The sequence below is a fragment of the Pristis pectinata genome, chromosome 27 (assembly GCF_009764475.1).
Source record: "Pristis pectinata isolate sPriPec2 chromosome 27, sPriPec2.1.pri, whole genome shotgun sequence".
NCBI classification, from domain to species: domain Eukaryota; kingdom Metazoa; phylum Chordata; class Chondrichthyes; order Rhinopristiformes; family Pristidae; genus Pristis; species Pristis pectinata.
In genome coordinates, this window is record NC_067431.1 from 20,638,470 (window position 1) to 20,661,689 (window position 23,220).

The following is a 23,220-nucleotide window of genomic DNA, read 5'->3' on the forward strand; positions in this document are numbered from 1 at the left end:
TGCAGAGGTCCAGACTAATGACATGGTCCTAGCATGTTCAAGGGCTACCATTGCAACAATTGAAAATTTAGTTCCATTAATTAAATAGATTAGAATGAAACATTCGTATCAGTAAGAATTGATCATGAAATTACTTATTTGTTATAACAACCCATCAAATCGTCAAGGATATGGAGAAAGTGATAGAGAGAAATAGTTTTTTTTGTGGGCAGTTAAAAAGCAGATTTAATCACTTGAATTGGCAAAAGAAAGGACATGAGAACAAATTCTTTCACATAGCAAACTGGAATTCAGTGCTTGAGAGAGTGGTGAAAGTAGATTCAATTGTTGCTTTCAGAAGGTAACTCAATAGACACTGTAGAACATCCAGGTTATGGGGAAGTGGAGTGGGAGATTGCATGATCTGAGGTGGACCCCTTGGCCAAATGGCCTTTTCCCATGATACAACTATCCTATGATTTTAAGTTCACTAATGTTGTTTTGTCATTCTACACAGTCTTGCTTATATGTGACTCCAGATAATGTTTTTGAATCATAATTGTCCACTGAAATGACCTTGCATAGTAGTCATTTTAAGGGCAGTTAGGGGTGGGCAATAAATTCTGGTCTTGCTAGTGAAGGAATCCTGTCTATGAATATATAAAAATAACTGAAGTACACAGCATGCTGGAAGGACTATAATGTGGCAGTGATTTGCTATTGTGTCAGTTTGCAGAATGAAGTCCAGAATGAGCTTTGTCAACATGTACAGCCACTGCTATGTTACAGGGCAAATTGGCAAGGTTTTGCCTCAAAATGCATGTAAATACTAAGGAAGATGATGAGCTATGTACCCCGATTCCCCACCCCAAAGCCATGCACCAAACTGGGAGTAGGTCCTCCCAAGTCATGCTTGTTAATGCCGCCTGCAAATGATTAGTCAGTCAATCAGAGATGCCTCACGATAGGAATTACTGATCACCACAGATGATCAATCCAACTAGTTGCTGAACGTGAATTCCAGTTAAATTACAGAAGGAATGGGAAGTTATTCCTGTATCATATAAAGACAGCTCCCAATTCCCTAGAAACCAATTTGTCTAATAGTCTAGTTTTGGAAACCCTTGGTACCTCTTAAAAGGCATCTGTTATACTCTTTCCACAGTGTGTTTTTCAAATGGCAATAGCTTGGATTTTAGAGACATCTTAGAGAGTTCACAGCAGCCTCAAGGCATGTCCAATCCATTTTCAGGTGATTTAGAAGCCAAGTGATACCTTACTGGTGAGATTCAGCTACTTACTGACTGCTGTGTATGTAATTGAGAACACCAATCATATTTTAGAGGATACTGAGCCAAAAAGGAAAAGAAATTAAAACAACAGTAACATATCAAGTAAAAGGCCACATGTGATACAAGACTGGTGCTATACAGCTGGTGTCAATCCCTGTATAAATAGCATGTACATGCTGCAAGGCAGATGAGTTGCATGCCCTAATATCTGAGAGTTTGAGATGACAGTACTGAGGATTGAGAAGGGAGAGGAGATCAGTATGTGTCAGGAACAAACGTATCCCCATTTCTGTGGTATCTCATGCTGATGGCACATGTCTCCAGCACAAATTGTGTACGATCCTCCCCTCCCTCCATCTTGTTGCAAGTGTAGTAGGGTTACCTTATAATGTGTGTACTCGCTAGTGTTTTAATAGGCACATCCCATGTCTTTAAGCACTGATGTTAAAATTGGTGCAATCTTCACGCCTTTGGTGGGCTTTTGAGGTCAGCTTTGGAACCGTAATGTCCATGTTCAGTGTTGGCGCAGGAGTTTACCAGGCACTCCTTCCTAGAGAGACCACAGCAAGCAGCATGAATAGAACCACCTACCCACTGGCTTCATCCAGTTAACACTTTACTTGTGGGGATACAAACAAGCACTTGCGTCACCAATCAGTTAAAAGACGTCAGCCCCAAAACTTCCTCAGAGCCAACCTCCCGCCAGCTGTGCTGCTGTCACTTGACCGGAACAAGTGAATTTCCATCACCCTGATGGGGAAGTCACAGCAGTACAGTAGGAACAGATCCTGGAAATTTCGGCTCCAATTTAAGTAGTCAGTATGTGTTTATATCCTGGCTATTATGACATTAAGATATCCTAAAGTGCTTTACAACCACTTTTGAAATGTAGCCACTGTTGTAACGTGGGAAATACAACTAGGTCCCACAACAGAGTTGCTATTGACAGAATAACCATTCACTTTGGGGAATCAATACTAGCCAGGACTCCAAGGAAGAAATTCCAAGTTTCTTTGGTTAGTACAAGGATCTTTAAACATCCAAGTGAGTCCTTGGTTTAAAGTCTCACCTAATAAAGGTCATCTCTGGCAGAGCATTATTCCCTCAGTGAATCTATGGGAATGCCGGGTTGCATTATGTGCTTAATTCTCTAGGGGTGGGGCTTGAATTCATAATCCTCTGACTCAGTGGTGAGTGAATTAAGGCAAGTGTAACTGAGGACAAACCATTGAAAGAAAGGGATAAAATGATCAGAAGGTAAGGGCATGGTTGCCGAATTAAGGGAGAAAATTGGGGTGGGTTATCTTGGGTGACTTGCCAAGGTAAAACCCTTGCATTCTGATGATCCACAAGTTCTCAGGCCAGAGGCAAATGGATATGCACAAATTTAACAATGAATTCGTTTTTTTAGGCTGGTTTAGCCTGGTATAGACAAATGGGTTGAAATCAAGGAGATTGTGGGAAAGGGTGAAAGACTGTGTACCATTATATGGAAGCAGGGTTTCCAAAACTGATACAATAGTGAAGAATCTTGAAGGATGAGAAATACAACAGTAATATTATTGCATGCAGAGTAGTGGCTGATAATTGGAAAGAGAAGTCTATTGGCAAGCTGCAAATTACAGACAAATCCCTGAGGATATGCCTCCCCCAAGCATACAGTTTTGCTACCTGATCAGGAAAGGGTTTTACAGTGATTGTAAAATCATTCAGTCTCTGGATGTCACCAACATGCACAGTTACTCCTTGTAACTCTCTGAAATGAACACGTTTACCCATCCAAACAGACTCTCTATTCTTCAGAACACAACACTGTGTCATGTTACATTGACCTCAGATAATCTTGATTTATTACAAAGCTCAAACTCTGATACTTGCTCTATTTTAGTATTTTCGGTGGGGGGGGGGGGTTATTACTCTTGCATAGAATTAGAAAAACAGAGTATCTACTAGTAAGCACTGCAGATCACATCTTGTTCAGTCTTTGATGTCTCTGAGGTGGCTAAAGAGTTAAATTACTGTCTTTACTTAGATAATACAACACAGATGAAGGCCACAAAGCCCATTGTGCCTTATCTTGTTGAACTGCACTCCTACTAGTCCGAACTAATTGAGTTAACTTGTCGGGTAACACAGAGTCATGACAATAAAACTATAGGTATAGACTATAGGCACAGACTACTGAGAGGTATATCAAAGGGTGTTATAGTTTATCAGCTTGTTCATATTCCCATCGTGCAAATTGCTAACTGGAACATTCTCTTTAAAATGGTTTGTAAATAAGGGTGTTGGATAATAAGGTTTTGCATATTCACATCTTACTTACTTCTTTTTTCCAACTTGCTTAATTATAAACATTACAATCTTTTTAATAATAAATATTAGAATGAGGAGTCCTATCACCCCTCCGACAATGGAAAGAATGAGAATTGTCAATGTGTTGTCCACCGGTAACACTGCAATACAAAGGAGAGTTTTATAAATTAGTATAGTTTCATCAGCGGGGTGCATACTAAAGTAACTAAATACAGTGGTATAATGGGAGGAGTATTTAATGCAGGATGCTCTCTTTGTGACAACAGAACTTTGTCTCCACAATGACAGTGTAATGGTCAGACTTCTCAATACCAGTCAGAAGCATCAGTTACAGGTGGAGGACAAGGTTAAGACTGGTGTTTCTTCCCATTGATTCTCTCACCATTTGGCATGGGATCAATCTGAAGACCCGAGTCCTTTGGCCTCAGACAACACTGCTAAACTGACAATTTATGCTTCATTGGCTCAGAGGGTAATCCATAGGTGGTAATCAACAGGTTTCTTTGCCCACGTTTGACCTATTGTCATGAAACCTTGTGGGGTCTGGAGTTAATGTTGCCAACAACCAGGAGCACTCGATTAAAACACCGCCAAACTGCCTCTTCTGTTGGGTCTGTCTTGCATTTGGGGCAGGAAGTGCCCAGAGATTGTGAAGGAGTATTCTCAGCCAATGGATGAAAGGCACAAACTTATGACTATACCAGGCTGTTACTCTTCTAACCTATAGGATTACACAACGAATTTTGGCACATCCCTGGGTTGGTGAGGAAGCCTTTGCAGGATTCACTGAGTTAGATGTGCCAAACGAATCTTCCTTCCCCTGACTACTGCCCCATGCCCCTCTCAATGTGTAAGCTTATCAGCATAACTTTTTCTTCCTTTAACTTTTGCAAGTTTTCCCTTAAATAGGTCTATGTTATTTACCTCAGCTATGCACATGGTAGTGATCTCCACATTCTAACCAGAGAACACTACAGCACAGAAAAACAGGCCATTCGGCCCTTCTAGTCTGTGTGGAAACTTTATTCCGCTAGTCCCATTTACCTGCACCCAGTCCATAACCCTCCAGACCTCTCTCATCCATGTACCTATCCAATTTATTCTTAAAACCTTAAGAGTGAGCCGCATTTACCACATCAGATGGCAGCCCGTTCCACACTCCCACCACTCTCTGAGTGAAGAAGTTCCCCCTAAACCTTTCCCCCTTCACCCTAAAGCCATGTCCTCTTGTACTTATTTCTCCTACTCTAGGTGGAAAGAGCCTACTCGCATTTTCTCTGCCTATACCCCTCATAAAACCCCTCACAGAAGGTTGTCCCAAATGTTCTACTGCAGGTAATAGTAAATATTGTAAACTTAAGTCCTCCAGTTTTTGATCTTCATTCTCAACATCCCTGTCCTGTTCAGTGCTGTTTGCAACGCTGATAAGTAAGTGAGTTTGTGACCTGACCTATGCCAAGTTTGAGTTCACTGGTGAGAAGCCATTAAAATATAACTCTTGCATTGTCAATCATCTCAAGAAACATGAAGGCACTCACGTTCGCTGACAACAATGAGCTGCAGAGTTGCATTGGCTTCTTGACCTTTTTCCTCAGGGTTTTTGAAGAAACAAGTGTAAAATCCCGTATCATCAAAATCCACGTTCGTCAGCAAAAGGGAGATATTCTTTGATTTAATGTTCCCAATGAATGTGACTCTGCTGTCTGATTCTGGAGTGATAAAGGGCTTTTTCCCTTTCAGTTTGATATAAATAATCTGTACAGAAAAGAACCATAGTTAGACACTTATTGGAACCAAAAGAGTTATTCTCATCTACCCTCCCATCCCATTCATCCAACCCTGAGGAAAATAACCATGTTTCTGCAGCACCTCTTACAGCATCAGGATGTCACAAATTGTGACATGGTCAATGAAGCACTTTCGAAGTGAAGTAGAGAAACAAAGCAGCCAATTTACACACAGCAAGATCCCACTATTGGCAATGTGACATTGACCAGATCATCTGTTTCAGTGATATTGGTTGAGGGATAACTATTGGCTAGGGAATCCTGGATAACTCCTCTGCTCTTCTTCAGGCCCTTTCTTTAACATCTCACCCAAAAGATTTAACCTTGGTGATCTCACCCAAATGACTTAACCTCTCTTTTCCACTGTTAAAGGCTTTATCTCTATGTTTCCAGGCTGGAAATGCATCATACCATCTCAGCTCATCACTCAACCAGTGGTATTCAGAAGACTTTTCAAAACAGAGGCCAATATAATTCTGTCCATACCTGATGTCCAAAAGGCACAGGTGGAAGGGGAGAGGGGCACTGAAAAGTTAGGGCAGTGCCTCAGAGTGATTTGATTGGGTGCGATAGATTTAACCAGTGTTAAATGATGACAATATGGGAGAGAGAGTGGGACCAAAACTAGAAGACAAAAGAAAATGTTTAACATTTATGTTTATAAATTGCATATATTTTAACTTAGTGGAGTTAATGAACCCATTAATAAAACTATTTCTAATCTTTTGAGTAAGCTTATTTCAAACATATTAGTGAGTGTTGAAACGGAAGCTGTTTGAGTCAGCTTAGAGAAACTATGGAAGGAAACTCGTCAAATAACTGCAGATGTTGGACATCTGAAATAAACACAGAAAGTGTTGGACATATTCAGCAGGTCAGGCAGCATCTGTGGAGAAACAGTTAAAATTTCAGGTGAAAGATGCTTCAGCACTTTCTGTTTTTATTTCTATGGAGCAAAAAAATTGGGAGACTGTAAAAAGGGGGTTCCCTTTGGCCTGAGGAACCTCTCCCACTAAATCCCATCCCTAATTATATCCCAAACTGGCATCTGCACTTTTCCAGAGATTTATTTTGTACATCAAGGAATCAGATGAAAGTCCAAGGCCAGACAGAACAACTGAAGTTGTAAAGACTTGGAGGAAGAGATGACACAGATTAAAAAAAAATTGTTAGGCAATTGCAGATGTTGCACTTGAGAAGAAACGATTTCAACAGAATGAGAAACTTGCCTTTCCACACTTCCTTTCATGGAATGCCAATGCACTTTACAGCCAATGAACCACTTTTAAAGTGTGTCAATGTTGTAATGGAAATGTGGCAGGCAATTTGAGTGCAGCAAGCTCTTACGAACAGGAGAGTGATACAACCGGGTAATCTGTGTTCGTAATGTTAATAGAAGAACACCAGAAATAATTCCCCAGTTCTTCTTCACAACACGGCAATGTGATCTTTTATGTCCATCTGACAGCATTTGATCTAAAGTTTCATCCAGGTTTTCCAACAGTGCAACCCTTCCCCAGGATCCTAGTGGAACACCAGGCTAGATTCTTGTGCACAAGTCTCTGGGGTGATGTTTAAACTCAGAGCCTGTGCCTCAACAACAAATGCACTAGCAATTCAGCCACAGTTGACACTAGAGCAGTTGATGTTAGTTTCAGCACAGTGGGAGAGAGGGGGTTTGGGGGGTGGGGGGCAGATGATAGATTCTAGAGTGGTAAGCTGCACGCAATGGGGACTGAGTCACAGAATGGGCTCTCTTTGTTGTTGCTGAGAATACCCTGTCCCTAAAGCACCTGCTGTCATTTTGATGGGAAGTGAACTACCCAGTAAGTCTAGGGAGGGATCACAAGAGTAGAAATGAAGTTGCAATGCTCACTGTCTGTGCTGATGATGTTTTATTTTTCTGGAATTTCCACCAGAAGGAAGCGCCTTTGTAGTCCTTGCAGCTGGAGAAAGTACAGGGGAGGATGACGTCACTGCCATTCACTACCTTAATCGTTGGCAATTTTCCAATGTTAACTTCAAGCCCTAAATTAATATGAAATAGAAAGAAACCTGCCAAGAGAGAAAGCCAAGTTAAAATACAACATTGCAATCTTTCATTAATTGTTCTGATTTCCTTCCTCTACTCCCACTAATTCCATTCCCACCAAGCCCTTGAAGGGATGGCCACTCTTAAGTTTCAGAAGTCCAGTTGCCAAGAGCTCTCCTGTGCCTGGGTAATGATGGCCCAGTGAGTGTTAGGGGCATACTTGGTAAGTTCTTTCAGCTCAGCTCAGTGCCTGTCCTTCCCCAAGTTCCAGACGCAAGTGTGAGCACGAAGAGATGAAATACTAACCAGGAATAAACATGATGTCTCTCGACAACGATTGGGAAAGGAAACCTGCGCTGATTTTATTTGAAATGCTTCTATTTGTCCTAAATCTATCACAACCTATTAGAGCAATGATTCTGAACCTTCATCCATTCCTATGTTAACTCAGTGAGTGAACAACTCTAATGATCTCTAGAATGGATTCCCACCTCCCTTGAGCTCATGAAAACTCTGCTGCCGATAACCTAATGCACACTAAGCCCGGTTTATCCATCATCCCTGTGCTTACACTGACTCACATTGGCTCCCAGTCCAGCAGCGAGTTGGTTTTAAAATGTTCAACCTTGATTCCAAATCCTCCGTGGTCTTCACCCTCTAAGATTTCAATCCTCCTCTATTTCTGTCTTCTCACACATCCCTGATTTCTATTACTTGATCCTTGGCAGCCATACCTTCAGATGCCTTGATCCTAAAGTCTCAAATTCCCTTCCCCAACCTCTACTCATCCACAATACTCCATAAAATCTACCTTATTGACCAAACTTTCGGTTACCTGTCCCCATATCCCATTATGTTGCTCAATTTATTTGGTGATACTCCTGTGAAATATTTTGGGATATTTTTACAATGTTTTATGAATGCAGTGTTGTTATTGAATGAAGAATCCTGTTTAGTGTGTCATTTTTGCCTCCTGTCAAATTTATTGTGTCCATCAAACACTTTTGCTCTAAGAAGCTGTGGAATCATTTTGTTCCTTGGAATATTTATTCATCCTGGACTGCCCCTCTTCCTAATCTGGTTTCCAGACAATTATTCCTGAATGAATAAACATTTCCTTACAGATTAAAAAGTGGTGTGAACACAGCTAAGTACAGAAGTTAAGGATAGTAAATGTGCAATTGTACATTACTAAATATTTTGTGTTGATAAGAATTACTGATCCCAGATGCTAAGACTAAAATGCTAAGATGCTAAATGTAGGTGTATTAATACTAGGATGGGAGGCTGCATCTGGAGAGGAAATTGGGACCATTAGATCATTCTCCCAAGATTCATTTATGATGCAAAAGGCGACTGCAGCATCTCAAGTGCTCCGATTATTGCCACAGTCTTATCACTGATTTTGTGAAGGTTCTCACTGGTGTAACTATACAGATTTATTTGTTATTCAGGGTAAGGACCAATCACTATGTAACTGAACAAAAATGACTGTTTATTCAAGGTTAGATAACTCACTGTGCAGAGTAACTCTGTTGCTCAATGGTTAACATATTATTTTAGGAGCATAAGGTAATTTATTTTGGAGATTTTGATCTGATAGATTTTCAAAAGATGTTTGCGTTTTAGATGCTCGTTAACAGCACAGGTCTGCTTTTGATTCAGATTCCAGCATCTGCACTTTTATTTGTTTTCCAGGTCTGAAGATAGTCAGGTCTGTGGGATAAAACAGGAAGCACTGATCTAATTCCTATTTCAGCCAAACAATATACCTTCACCTTCCCTGCCCACTGCACATAAATGTTATAAGATGTATGACACAGGAAAGCAGAGAAAAATGAAAGAGCGAAAATCTGAAGCCCTTCTTCCTGAAGCCAAGGACCTAACCAAAACTGCTATTTTCAGACTTTTAAATGATATAGGGTTCTAGAACAAATTTAGGATATAAATCACCCATGATCTAATTGGATAATGGGATAGGTTGAAGCCGCTGATAGGTCCACTCCAGTAGCAATATTCTTTCCAATGAATTAAAAACACCACTCATCAGTTCCTGATCCATGGCAAATTGGCTAACCTCATTTTCCAGGTTTATAGATTTGTCGTACCTTTCTACATGTTTATAGACTCATGTCAATTCTGATAAATGAGTTCACTGCAGCAACACTGGTGGTAACTGCTGACAAAGACAGAATTCCATATTTCTCATGTTAATTTATCACTGTCTTACCTTGTGCACCTGTTTCGCAAGGGAATCGGGGCCATTTATTAAATTGTTTCACATAATGCTATAGAGAAAAAAAAACTTACATTTTTATAGAGACTTTCAAGGCTTCAGGATACTCAGCCAATGAAGCGCTTTTAAAATGTAGACTCAATGTTTTTAGTTAACTTCCATCCTGTTCAGAATACACACTTTTATATATTAAATTAAAACTTGTCCTCATGTCCACAGATGGCCAACTTGGACTGTAGGAAACACAGTAGCCAATTTGTGCACAGCAAGCTCCCACAAACAGCAATGTGATAATAAACCGGTAGTATTAGTATCAATGTTGATCTGGGGATAAGCATTGGCCAGGGTACTGGGCTCAACTCGCCCTTGCTCTTCTTTTGCATTGTGCTACAGGATCTTTCACATCACCCTGAGATATCAGACAGGTTCTTAATTTAATATCTCTTCTAAAAGAAAGATTAAATTCAATGGTAGGTCACCTGAGTAAGTTTCACATATATTTGCTGAAAATAAGCTTATGGTGATAGAAGAATGCAGCACAGAAGGAGCACTATCCTGTGCTGACTCTTTGAAAGTGGTATCCAATTAGACACCAATCCTCTGCTCTTTCCTCATTCCGTTTGTTCCCTTTCTAAACAAATCTCAAGTCTCCATTTGGAAATTCATGGCCATTCATGCAAAACGGGAAAGGATCAAAATGCAAATCGTGTAGCTATGCTGGCAATGTCAAGTATGAATAATTTGATTCCTGACCTCTGTAGCTACAAATGAGCTCTTGAACAGATCTCTTGTAATAACAAAGATGAACTCTTGACTTCACAGCCTACCTCGTCATGGCCCTTGCACCTTATTGTCTACCTGCACTGCATTTTCTTTGTAACTGTAACTATAACACTACATTCTGCATTCCGCTATTGCTTTCCCCTTTAAGCTACCTTGATGTACTTAGTCTTGAAATGATCAGTATGGATGGCTTGCAAAATGAAGTTTTCCATTGTATCTCGGTACATGTGACAATAATAAACCAATTACCAATATGATGGATCAAGTTCAGTAAGTGCCCAATGCATTACTCATTCCTTCAATGAATAACTCTCAATAATGAGTGTCAGTAGTTTGCCAACGCACACACACATATTTTCAAATACCAAACAATGACTAATTCTTTCTACGTCCTAACACTGGGAATTGTGAAACCTGTGGTAGTTCCTTGACTCCGTGGATAGTAGTTTTCCTTCTAAACCATCTCTCATGTCACATTTTCTTACAACATTTGGCCTATCAAGTTCTTGCAAGCTGTCAGAGCAATCCCAGAACTGGAGGGTACAAGTCCCACTCCAGAGACTAGGGTACAGAACACAGGCTAAGACTTCCAATGAGATATTAACTACCTTCTTAGATGGACGTAAAGTATTATGTTCCTCAAAAAAGAGAAACAAAGTTCTCCTTTACAAGCATCCCAAAGTACCCTAAAGCTAATGAAAAACTTTTGAAAAGTAGCCACATTTGCATTACAGGGAGTTAATTTGGGCAAAGCATCAAACCACAAGCTGCAACATGAAAATGACTAAATCATCTGTTTTAGATTGTAGAAAAAACTGGAACAGAAGGGAGAAATTATTAATTAATGCCACGGAGTAATGTTGATCCACCTGAGAGGGCAGACAATTTAACATTTCACTCGGACAGTGCTGTACATCCTTTAGTACTGCAGGGAGTTGGTGCTGACATCATTGGAGCAAGAATCAAATTTACACCCTTCTGATTCAGAGGCAAGAGTGCCACCCACTGAGCCATAGCTGAAATGACTGAGGAAGACATGAGACACTGTAAGTAATAGTCTCTCGGTTATACCAAATTTGCTGCATTCACAGGCTTTGATGCTGCTGATGCAGCACAGTAAAACAGTCAACGCACAACTCTCTCTAACTGTCTTTGACAATCAGAGATGTTCAAGAACAGCTAAGGACACTATTGAGTATTTATACTATTATAACTCATTAACAAAATATTAAAAACTAACAAATTTGCTTAAAACACTTCTTTATTTAAATTAGTTAAATATTACAGAACATAGAACAGTACAGCACAGGAAAAGGCCCTTCAGCCCACAATGTCTGTTCTGACCATGAAGTAAAAAACCCTGACCTGTGCTTACCTTTTCAATCCAGGTCAGTGACGTTATCTAAATGAATGCAGCTGTGTTACGTGCACCAGGCATGGCTGGTTTAACACTAAAAACCTGCAGGTGAAGTGCATCCAGTTCCTCATCTCGGCACCTGTGGGCCAGTGGGCGGCAAGTCAAATGCACTGGCATCTGACCTCCAGTTTTTCTCCCTTGTTGCAATGCAGGGGAATGGAAGTCAGGACCAAACTGACCCACTGGCTATTGTGCAACATGATGTGACCCACTGTGAAGACAGTGTACAGTTCCAGATTACTGAGTAAGAATTAATCTCTGTGTCAACAATGTGCAGGTTCAGATTATTCAGCAGGGTAATGACTGGTCAAATTCCAGATTACTCAGCAAAACAAGGAATACACACACTGTGCAAACACTAAAGATCCACAGATCATGGGAAGGTAAGAATTATTCACATGCAACCAGGATTTAGCTCCGAATGTCAGCAAGATAATGTTTGCACATTCTGCTAATAGTGCACATCTCTGGATTATTTAGAAGTGTAAGGATTATTCAGTGTGTAAATGGAGTGCAGTTTTAGGTTATTTACTGAGCTATTAACAATACAAAGCTTCTGATCATTCGGCAGTTTAAGAATGACTCATTGTGTGAACGGAAGAGCTTTGTTTCTATGGTAAACTAATGATCACAGAACAGATAAACAGAAGTGAGATAAACAGAATGATAAATGCACAGGACCACACTCATGTCTCTCATTAGAACCATAGAACACTACAGCACAGAAAACAGGCCATTTAGCCCTTCTAGTCTGTGCCAAATCTTTATTCCGCTAGTCCCATTGACCTGCACCCAGTCCATAACCCTCCAGACTTCTCCCATCCATGTATCTATCCAATTTATTCTTAAAATTTAAGAGTGAGCCAGCATTTACCACGTCAGATGGGAGCTCGTTCCACACTCCCACCACTGTCTGAGTGAAGAAGTTCCCCCTAATGTTACCCCTAAACCTTTCCCCTTTCACCCTAAAGCCCTGTCCTCTCATACTTAATATCTCCTAATCTAGGTGGAAAGAGCCTCCTCGCATTTACTCTGTCTATGCCCCTCATAATTTTGTAAACCTCTATCAAATCTCCCCTCATTCTTCTACGCTCCAAGGAATAAAGTCCTAACCTGTTCAATTTTTCCCTGTAACTCAACTCCTGAAGACCTGGAAACACTCTAGTAAATCTTCTCTGCACTCTTTCAATCTTACTGATATCCTTCCTATAGTTAGGTGACCAGAACTGCACACAATACTCCAAATTTGGCCTCACCAATGTCTTATACAACCTCACCATAACATCCCAACTCCTATACTCAATACTTTGATATATGAATGCCAGGATGCCAAAAGCTTTCTTTACAACCCTGCCTACCTGTGACGTCACTTTCAGGGAATTATGTATCAGAACTCCCAGATCCCTTTGTTCCTCCGCAATCCTCAATGCCCTACCATTTACTGTGTATGTCCTACTTTGATTTGTCCTTCCAAAATGCAACACCTCACACTTGTCTGCATTAAATTCCATCTGCCATTTTCTGGCCTATTTTTCCAGTTGGTCCAGATCCCTCTTCAAGCTTTGAAAGCCTTCCTCGCCGTCCACAACGCCTCCAACCTTAGCGTCCTTAGTGTCCAACATTGTTTGTGATGATACAGATACAGAGAATATGGTTCATCTACATCCAAATTATCACCAGGGATAATCATTATGGAGCAAAATGCTCACTCCACTTCAGTACAATCTGCCTGTTTATTGTTGCATGCTGATTAAACCATACTCAGTATGGAGTACAGTAGCCTAGAATTACGAAACAAAAGACACGTGATACAAAAACAGAAATGCTGGAAGAGCTCAGCTCGTCACGCAGGTGCTGACTGTGGAAAGAGAAACCAGTCAGCAGCTTTTCCTCAGACCTGGGGGGTGGGGGGCGGTGGGACAGTGGAGAGTTTGCAGTTTAGAAGCAGAGTCAGGAGGAGGACTGATGTGTGAGACAAATGCCTACATGGAGATAGGTTAAGAGTGATCAGGTAATAAGGAACATGAGTACTGATCATTAGCAAGGATGAGAAAAGGACATAAGTATGGCAATGGGAAACGATGAGAGAGCAGTTCACCTGAAGTTGGAGAATTCAATGTTAATTCCAAAGAGTTGCCAAGTGGTTGTTCCTCCAGTTTACAGATGGAACTTAATCCAGGCAAGTGTGAGGTAATGAACTATAGCATCTAAAGGAGCTGGGAAGTACCTGAAAGGAATTTTTGGGACCATTGGAGGTATTGGTATTGGTATTGGTATTGGCTTATACCGAGTACAGTGAAAAACTTGTCTTACATACCATTTGTACAGGTCAATTCATTACACAGTGCAGTTACATTGGGTTACTACAGAGTGCATTGATGTAGTACAGGTAAAAACAATAACAGTACAGAGTAAAGTGTCACAGCTACAGAGAAAGTGCAGTGCAATAACGTGCAAAATGAGAGGTGGGGTAGGTAATGGGGAGAGGGACGAACTGAATTGCTCCTACAAAGAACTAGTGCGGACTCTTTCTATGCTGCACCTAATCTATAATTCTGTGAGCTCAGTAAAGTTGGAATATAAAGCTGTTATTGGGTTGGCGCCTATGAAACTAATGGATTCTCCTAAATCCCACTTGGTTCACTAATATCCTTCAGGGAAGGAAATTGCCGCTCCTCCATGGTTTGCTGAATGTGTGATTCCAAATCCACAGCAATGTGCTAGGTCATACCCGAGGAAGCTGAGCAAGACACTCAATGGAGTCATAGAGTCGTACACATGGAAACAGGCCCTTTGGCCCAACTCATCCATGCCGACCGAGATGCCTCGATACACTAATCCCATTTTCCTGCATTTGGCCCATATCCTTCTATTCCATTCCTATCCATGTACATGTCCAAATTTGTTTTTGTAAATGCTGTGATTGTACCTGCCTGTATCACCTCCTCTGGCAGCTTGTTTCATATACTCACCACCCTCTTTGTGGAAATACTTGCTCCTCAGATCGCCTTTAAATATTTCCCCTCTCACCTTAAACCTCTAATTTTATCTTCCCCTCTCTTTGGAAAAAGGTTGTGACTATCTACCCTATATATATGCCACTCATAACTTTATAATCCTCTATAACATCACCCCTCAGCCTCCTGTGCTCCAGTGACCACAAACCCAGCCTATCCAATTTCTCCTTGTAACTAAAGCCCTCTATTCCAGGTAACATCCTGGTGAATCTCTTCTCTACTCTTTCTAGTGCTACCACATCCTTTCTATAGTGCAATGACCAGAAATGCACACAATATTCCAAGTGCGGCCCAACCCATGTCTTGTACATTTGCAACTTGATGTCCCAAGTCTTATAGTCAATAGCCCTGCCTATGAAGGCAAGCAAGCTAAACTCCATCTTCTCTAACCTAGCCGTCTGTGTCACCATGTTCAGGGAGCTATGAACTTGCACCCCAAGGTCCCTCTGTACATCAATGCTTCTACGGTCCCTGCCAATTACTGTATTGTCTGACCAGGATTAAACGACCCAAAATTCATTACCTCACACTTGTCTGGATTAAGTTCCACCTGCAACTGTTCTGCCCAACCTTCCAGCTGATCTATGTCCCTCTCTATCCTTAGGCAACCATCCTCACTGTCAACAACTCCACCAGCCTTCATGTCATCAGCAAACTTACTCTCAGACCACATACATTCTCGTTCAAGTCATCTACATATGTGACAAACAACAAAAGTCCCAGCACCGATCCCTGCGGTATACTACTGGTTACAGACTTCTAGTCAGAAAAACAACCCTCCTCCACTATCTCTGCCCTTTATCACCAAGCCAATTTTGGATCCTGTTTCCAAAAACACCTTGTACCCTACGTGACCTAACCTTCTGGACCAGCCTACAATGCAGGACCTTGTCAAAAGCCTTGCCGAAGTCTATGTATAACACTTCGACTTCATCAATTTTCTTAGTAACCTGCTCAAAAAACTCAATCAGATTTGTGAGGCAGGATTTCCCACACACAAAACCATGCTGACTCCCACTAATCAGTCCCTGCCTTTCTAACTGATCATAAACCCTACCACTAAGAAATTTTTCCCTACTACTGACATAAGGCTCACCAGCCTGTAGTTCCCTGGCTTATCCCTACCACCCTTCTTGAATTTGGGAACAACATTAGCTACCATCCAGTCTTCTGGTATCCTACCTATGACTAAAGGTGATGCAAAAATCTCTGTTAGAGCACCAGTAATCTCCTCCCTCGCTTCCTATAACATCTTGGGATAGATTTCATCAGGTCCTGTGGACTTGTCCTCCTTAACATGTGTCAATATCTCTAAGACTTCTTGATACACAGATATGTTCCAGATTAACATACACCTTCCCTAAATCTCCTTCCTCCCCATCCTTCTCCCTGTCGACTCCTGATGTGAAGTGTTCATTGAGGACACCACACACATCCCCTGGCTCCATGCAAAGACTTCTATTTGGTCCCTTTCCCTAGCTACCCTTTTGCTTCTAATACATTTGTAAAAGGTTTTGGTTTTCTCTTTAATTCTGTTGGCCATGTCTCTGTTCGCCTTCCCAACCAGATTCAAGATCTTTCGTATATCTACTATAAACCTCAAAGGACTCACTTGATAACAATTTCCTATACCTGACATTCTCTTTCTTCTTTTTCCTGATTAAACCCTTGATTTCCTTTGTTAACCGAGGTTCTGTAATCTGAGTCCAAATGAAGGGTCTTGAACTGAAATGTTGGCTGTCTACTTCCCTCCACAGATGCTGCCTGACCCACTGAGTTCCTCCAGTATCTTGTTTGTTGTTCCCCAATCTTACCATCTTTGCTTCTTACCTGACATGCTGACTCCGAACTCTTACTATTTCACTTTTAAATGACTTCCACTTATCGGATGTTATTTTTCCATGTAGCATCTGTTCCCAATCTACTTTCACCAGGTCACGTCTTATACTATTGAAGTCAGAGCTCCCCCAATGTAAGACATTAACACTAGGTCCAATCTTATCCTTTTCCATGACTACATTAAAGCTTACCAAATTGTGGCCACTGTTTGCAAAAGATCAAGAAGGCAGCATACATTCAACTTCTCAGGGTAAGTAAGAATAGGCAGTGATAGCAAGCCTCGCCAGCAAAGCCACTTCAAAGTCAAGGTCGAGTTTATTGTCATATGCACGTATGTGTGTGCACAGGTGCAATGAAAAACTTGCAGCAGCATCACAGGCGCATAGCATCAGATAAGCAGCATTCACAAGAAAAACATAAAATATACATTTCATGAGAATAGATATGATACTGACCTAAATTAAGGCTAACTTTATTTTATTTATTATAAGGTGGCCTGGGCAAAGCCACATTTATTTTCTACCCCTAAGAACACTAAGAACATTAAAAGCCACCAATATGGACTGGTCAGGATAGCAAATATTCTTTCTTGAAGGACCTCATCGAATGATGGTAGATTTCACATTTTCTTTTCTGATGACAATCTGCCAATCCCAAAAGTTTCACAATTTACTCTAGGGAGATGTGAACCTATGACCTTTTGTCATTATTGAGCACAATTGTATCATCCAATGTTGAGTTGGAAGGTCGAGGTTTAAAGTCCCATTCCAGTGACTTGAGCATAAAACCTGGCTGGCACTTCAGTGCTGCACGTACTGAGTGGGAGCTAAACTATAGGAGACACCTTCTTTTCAGTGAAATGCCCATTTGAAGTCCCCCATCTGCCCTCACAGGTTAATGGGAAGTACCCCAATGGCATTACCTCAAAGAAGAGATGAGGATTTCTCCCCAGTATCCCAGTCAACATTTATTCCTCAAGCAAGGTCACTAAAAATAAATTATTTGATCATTATCTCCTTGGTGTTGCTGTGGTTTTGCTGTGTCCACTTTGGCTGCTACATTTCCAACATTACAACAGTGACTACACATAAAAAGCACATCATTGGATGGGAAGCAATTTGAATCATCCTGGGGTTGTGAAACATTCCATATAAATGTGTATTCCTTCTTTCAGTAACACAAATAAGAACACTATTCAAGCCTAGTCCATGATAACTCACAGAGAGCATTCCCACCTCTACACCTTCCTAGTCCTGGATACTGTGGAGTGACCTAATCCATCAGGTACAGGTTTGTGTTGGAGTTGGACAAGATCCAGCCACGTCTGCACTGAGAGTTATGAATCCTATGCAGCTGAAAAATTTAGGAAGCACAGACTGTATGAGCCTCCCTCACTCAACTGCACCAAATCTGACCATCTAAATCTAAATTACAGTCAACCATTTAACTGAGCAGTCCTCTCCTGCGTCAGATTCTATTATGAGACAGGAACTCACTTCCTTTCCCACCTCTCTTCCTTAGCCTGCACCATCTCTGCATTGCCTCACTACCTTCCTCTCATCTTCAATCATGTTCCTTTCAAAGACCTACAGCCATCTGCTCAATATTCTATAAAACACCCCTAAAGGAACACCGGCAAGGTTAGGCTCACATGGTGGATACTCCATTTCGAGATTAAACCTCACAGACTCCAAAAGTGCCAGTACCATGTTTATCTGCTCTTAATTTGTCTTGGCTGGATGCTAACATTAGCCAGCTGCAGCAGGTGGGGCAAAGAGTAGACCAACCTTTCGCTCCTTGTTGTCATCCAAAAACTTTCACGGGGAAAATACGTAGACATTAACTTTAATTTCTGTTTTAACCCATACAGTGGAAAGCCATTTGATCTATTGTGCTTGCTCTGCATCTTTGCACTCCGCCCTGCTCTTTTCCCATTTAACCCACTGATTACATTAGATGTACTTCTGTAGACTGACAGAAATTAAACATATACAGCCATTGACTCTCTCCCGGGAAAGTGGGAAACACTTGGACCAGATTATCCCAGCGTTTTACTTCGAAATGTGCCATTGAATCTCACAATCAGCGAAATTCTCTCTTCCTTGTAATTACCAAAATTCGCATGTTGTTAGTGTTGACATATTATGATCCTCTGATTTAGGATTTACTGAACACTAAATCAACAGCCTTTTCCAAAACTATTGGCCCTCAAAGATCAAACAATACAAATAATAACAACGTACATTTATTTAATGCATTTCACATGGTAAAACTTCTCAAGGGATTTTCATTGGAGCATTATCAGACAAAATTTGATAGCAAGCCAAATATGGTCACAAAAGTAAGTTTTCTAGAGGAGGATGGAGAAAAAAAGTCAATTAGGGAAGGAATTCCTGTATTCAGGATATACAACTGGGTGCATGGTCACCAGTGGTTCAGTGATCAAAATGGGAGATGTTCAAGGTGGCAGACTCGAATGAACATAGAAGTCACAGAGGGTTACAGGGCTGAGGAAGATCACAGAGATCTGGAGGGAAACATGGAGACACAAAAGACTGCAGATGCAGGAACCTAGAGTAAAAAAGCTACTGGAGGAAACTGGTGGGTCAGGCAGCATCGGTGGAGGGAAATGATTAGTCTATGAAGGGTTGAGGAGTCTATTGAAGGTTTGGAGGGACCGGCCAAGGAAGGATTTGAAAACAAATGGACAAAATGAACACGAATCCAGTAGAGTTGTTGGGCTGAAGATGGGCAGGAGTCAGTTTGCTCAAACCCTTGCGACACAGGTTGGATGTCACTCATCTCAGTTCTCAAGTCTTGGATGTCTGAAAGAATCACTGTAGACAACCATCAACTGACCAAAGAAATAGGCAAATGGACAGAGACCCTAAAATACCACAGGGCAAATGAGCATGCAGGGAGTCAAGTACTCCTGCAGATGGCACTCACCACCTTTCCCTGAAATCCATTTCTATACAACTAATTGATTTTGTTTATCCTTTCTGCCAAGCTGATGAAAAAGCAAGGGATGTGTCCAGTCCAAAATATCAATGGGTGCATGGTCAATAGGTACAAGTGGGCAAGGAATTCTCACTGACTCTCACCAAATCAGTGAAGGAAAGTCCAGGATTTCCCTCAACTGAATGTTAATCAAGTGGGAACAATATGGAGTTGGAAAACTTCCACACCCAATGCATTTCCTGAACCCCACCTCAGTCATAGAACATAGAACAGCACGGGAACAAAGACTTTGGCCCATAATGTCTCTGCTAACCGTGATGTCAATTTAAACCGCAGGCGTGCCTGTCCATGGTCTATCCCCTCCACTCTCTGCCCGTTCATGTGTCTGTGTAAACGTCTCAAACGTTGCTATCGTATCTGCTTCCAACACCTCCAGGCACCTACCACTCTGTGTAAAAGATCCTGATCCAACCCCTGGCCTGGCTATCATGCTTGTCTCAAATCTCACCCCATCCCCAATCCTGGATTATTTTAACTCCCAATTCCTCGTCTCTCTTGAAAGCTCTAATCAAGTGTTGAAAATATAAACAGATTCCAGTTGGGTTCTGCTCAGCCCGAAATCAGTGGGAAGATAAGCGGAGGCCGAATCACCGCATTCCGAGCTAATCTTGCGTTATTTCTGGAAGTGGTGCAGGACACAATCCTGACACCCGGGTTGGAATCAAATTTAAGCAATTAACTCTTCCAAGCACAGCACAGCAACTGGTCCCAGTATCCGGCCCCAATGAGAACTTTGGTTAAAGTTACTGAGGCCGGCTGATATTTGAGTTTATCAATGGGTGAGATTCTCTCACCGAGCACCCAGCAGGGTACAAATCCACAAAGCAAAAAGATCAATAACTGGGAAATCGAACTGACAGTGGTCACAGTTTTAACACCCCTGCCATTAAACAAAGACCACGAGCTTGTCAAACATTAAGGTGTGAGATGTTCTCTCGGAATGCAGATCAGCCAACGCGATTCGTGAGGATATTGGGTTCTTTCCTTACCGATCAGAATCACCAGCAGTAATCTACTCAGGGAGATTTTCGCTGATTCGGCTCCAACCAAGTCCAAGGGCTCATCCCCCGCGGCCATTCCGAGGAAGGAGTTCGATGCCTGCGGTTTGAGATGACTGGGTGTGTGAGAGTCGAGGTGCTGTGGGCTCTGGAGGGATGCCCGTCTCTCTCAGCCCCCACAGACGTGAGAAGATGACCACGTACCCAGGTTGAGCTGCAGTTCTTCAGCTGATTGAGTTAGAGCAGGGGACACAGTTTGTGAGGTCTCGCTGCCTCTCCCTCCCTTCCCTTGCTCCTCCTCCGGCCGCCTCTGTCTGTACTGCCCCAGTCTCCGCGCACACTGCGTAAGACTGAGTCGGGAGCCTGGACCAGCGAACTCCAGGATCCTTGCCTTGTAATTCTGCATTGCAGTCACAAAGCTGCTTTCGTCATCGCCCAGAGGGGCTCGGCAAAACAACAACCCTCATGCCAGCAGTTTCATATAAACCTTACAAGAAATAACTTTGGAAACACACTCCGCTCAACTCACTTCAATATGTTGACTTCTCGTACATTAAAGAGACGGGGGGAGGGGAGAGAGATTTCAATGGATTATTAAAGTTCTAAAACTTTCTGAACTTTTTCGCAACTTGATGTGATGTGGGACACGGCTCTGTTGTAGGTGTGGGGATTCTGAACAACGTGACTCCTTTGAAGTTTGTCTCTCCTTTAAGTCTGATCAAGTGCAGTCGTAAAGGAACAGGGCTCCTCGGGTCACTCCAAGTTCACCCATGTCATTTGCTTAATAAGGTGTTGATCCCCTCTCCCCCTCTGACAACACGGGAACCTTATTTAAAGAGCCATTGACACGCGATGGCAGCGAATGTATAAACTCTCCTGGTGGGCAGTTTTCGCTTAGAAATTCGGGAAAAAACTAGAGCGTGCGCACAAAGATGATGAGGTGTTTAACCGCTATCTCTGCTCTAGAAATTCACAGTGTGAGTACTGCGGTAGAGATTTGTACGCAGGGCGTGCACACAAATTGAAATGCAAACCGCTTTCCCAGGAGCACTTTAGCCAGACATCTTGACTATGTAGAGATTTGAGACCCCCCCCAAGATTAAGGACTACTAGACCATGCACCTGTTCTCTCCACCACTGCTTTGGCCACTGCAGGTGCGGCTGGGAAAACTATTCCCTGGTCAGAAAGCTGTGCCAAAGTTCAGGAAGGGACAGTCACAGTATCTGGGGAAGAAACGCGTGAAATCTCCTGTATGTGTTGGAATAAATCGTGGATGAAGGCAGAGACAAGACAGATGGCGCTGACAATGGGATTTCGACCCCTGATAACAATGCAGAGGGATTGCTGGCGAATGCACAATCCTTGGAAGGTTTGGCGTGGTGGTTGGTAGCTGCCCGAGGAGGTGGTGGAGGCAGACACTCACAACATTTCAGGAGCCTTAGACAAGCACTTGGAGCACCAAGGCATAGACTACAGACCAAAGGCAGGTAAATGGGACTAGTATAGATAAGTACAATGGTTAGCAGAGCCATGGTGGGACGAAGTGCATGTTTCTGAGCTGGTGGAGTCGATGAGACCAACTGATCTCTGTTGCTAATACATTGTTTCAGTGACAGATGCCGCCTGTCTCTGTGGAAGCTTCAAGAAGTTCATTGTTGCTGTAGATAAGGCCATCATCGAAAGTGCTGCTTTGCATGGTGTAAGTTCTTTTATAGATAAAATACCCCTGTTTGTTAGTTTAAATAACTGGCTATCTTCAGTGGAGAGAGATACTGACACATGGTGTCAGAAGTATCAGTTAATGAAGCTACAAAATAGGGACTCGAAACCTGAATTGGAACACTAAATGCCAGGCATAACCTCTCCCAATGAGGTAGTCTGTGGATGTGGGCCAAGAGACGGTGAGCTGTGTGATTCAACTGAGGGAGCACACAAGGAACAGCTGCTGAATTTCCAGACAAGGAATTGGTGTAGATAATGGAGAAACCTCAGAAAAATTTCCAAACTACGCATTGAACTGGCAATTTTGGATAAAACAGAGCAGTTATTGTATCTGGTTGGTGACAAGGGCAGAGTATGGTACCTTATCGTCAAGCCCACAAGTCTGACCCTGGAGAATTCATTAGATGCATTACAAGCACATTGCAACCCACCCAGAAATGAAACAGTTGACTGCAGGCAATTCTTTGTATGTCAGGAACATGGAGATAAATGTATAAAAATGTATACATTCCACGACAGTCATGGGCAAGCTCAAAGGACAGCTTGTCGGATGGACTATCCCTGAGCTACTGATCACGGGCAACTGTTCATTGCAGGCAACTTTGTGAGGTTCTGAAGGACAGGCTGTTTGATTGCCGGACATCATCAACTCACTTTTCAGAGTGGTGGAAAGGCAGATAATGATGTGAAGATAGTCAAGGAATTGTGAAGAAGACTAAAACATCACAGATGTTTATTTTAGTGTGTAAGCTTTTCACAATACTCCTGGCCAAGGGATGA

General features: G+C 42.0%; 1 protein-coding gene across 1 annotated transcript; it reads right to left on the minus strand.

The window, feature by feature from the left end:
- Nucleotides 1–949: 949 nt before the first annotated feature.
- Nucleotides 950–21,022, minus strand: scn4ba (sodium channel, voltage-gated, type IV, beta a). Its single transcript, XM_052039827.1, has 5 exons — nt 20,709–21,022; nt 7,251–7,429; nt 5,126–5,342; nt 3,598–3,727; nt 950–1,821 (listed from the first exon to the last, which is right to left on the minus strand). Exons 1-5 carry the CDS (start codon nt 20,794–20,796, stop codon nt 1,734–1,736), a joined length of 702 nt encoding a protein of 233 aa, XP_051895787.1. The 5' UTR covers nt 20,797–21,022; the 3' UTR covers nt 950–1,733.
- Between the last annotated feature and the right edge of the window lie 2,198 nt (nt 21,023–23,220).

Bases quoted from the DNA above. Each gene is read 5' to 3' on its own strand.
- scn4ba (XM_052039827.1), bottom strand. From the start codon at position 20,796: ATGGCCGCGGGGGATGAGCCCTTGGACTTGGTTGGAGCCGAATCAGCG. The intron at 5,343-7,250 runs GTGAGCATTGCA...TTTTCTGTACAG, and splicing joins AAACATCATCAGCACAGACA to ATTATTTATATCAAACTGAA. The intron at 3,728-5,125 runs GTGAGTGCCTTC...TTTGTATTGCAG, and splicing joins GCTCATTGTTGTCAGCGAAC to TGTTACCGGTGGACAACACA.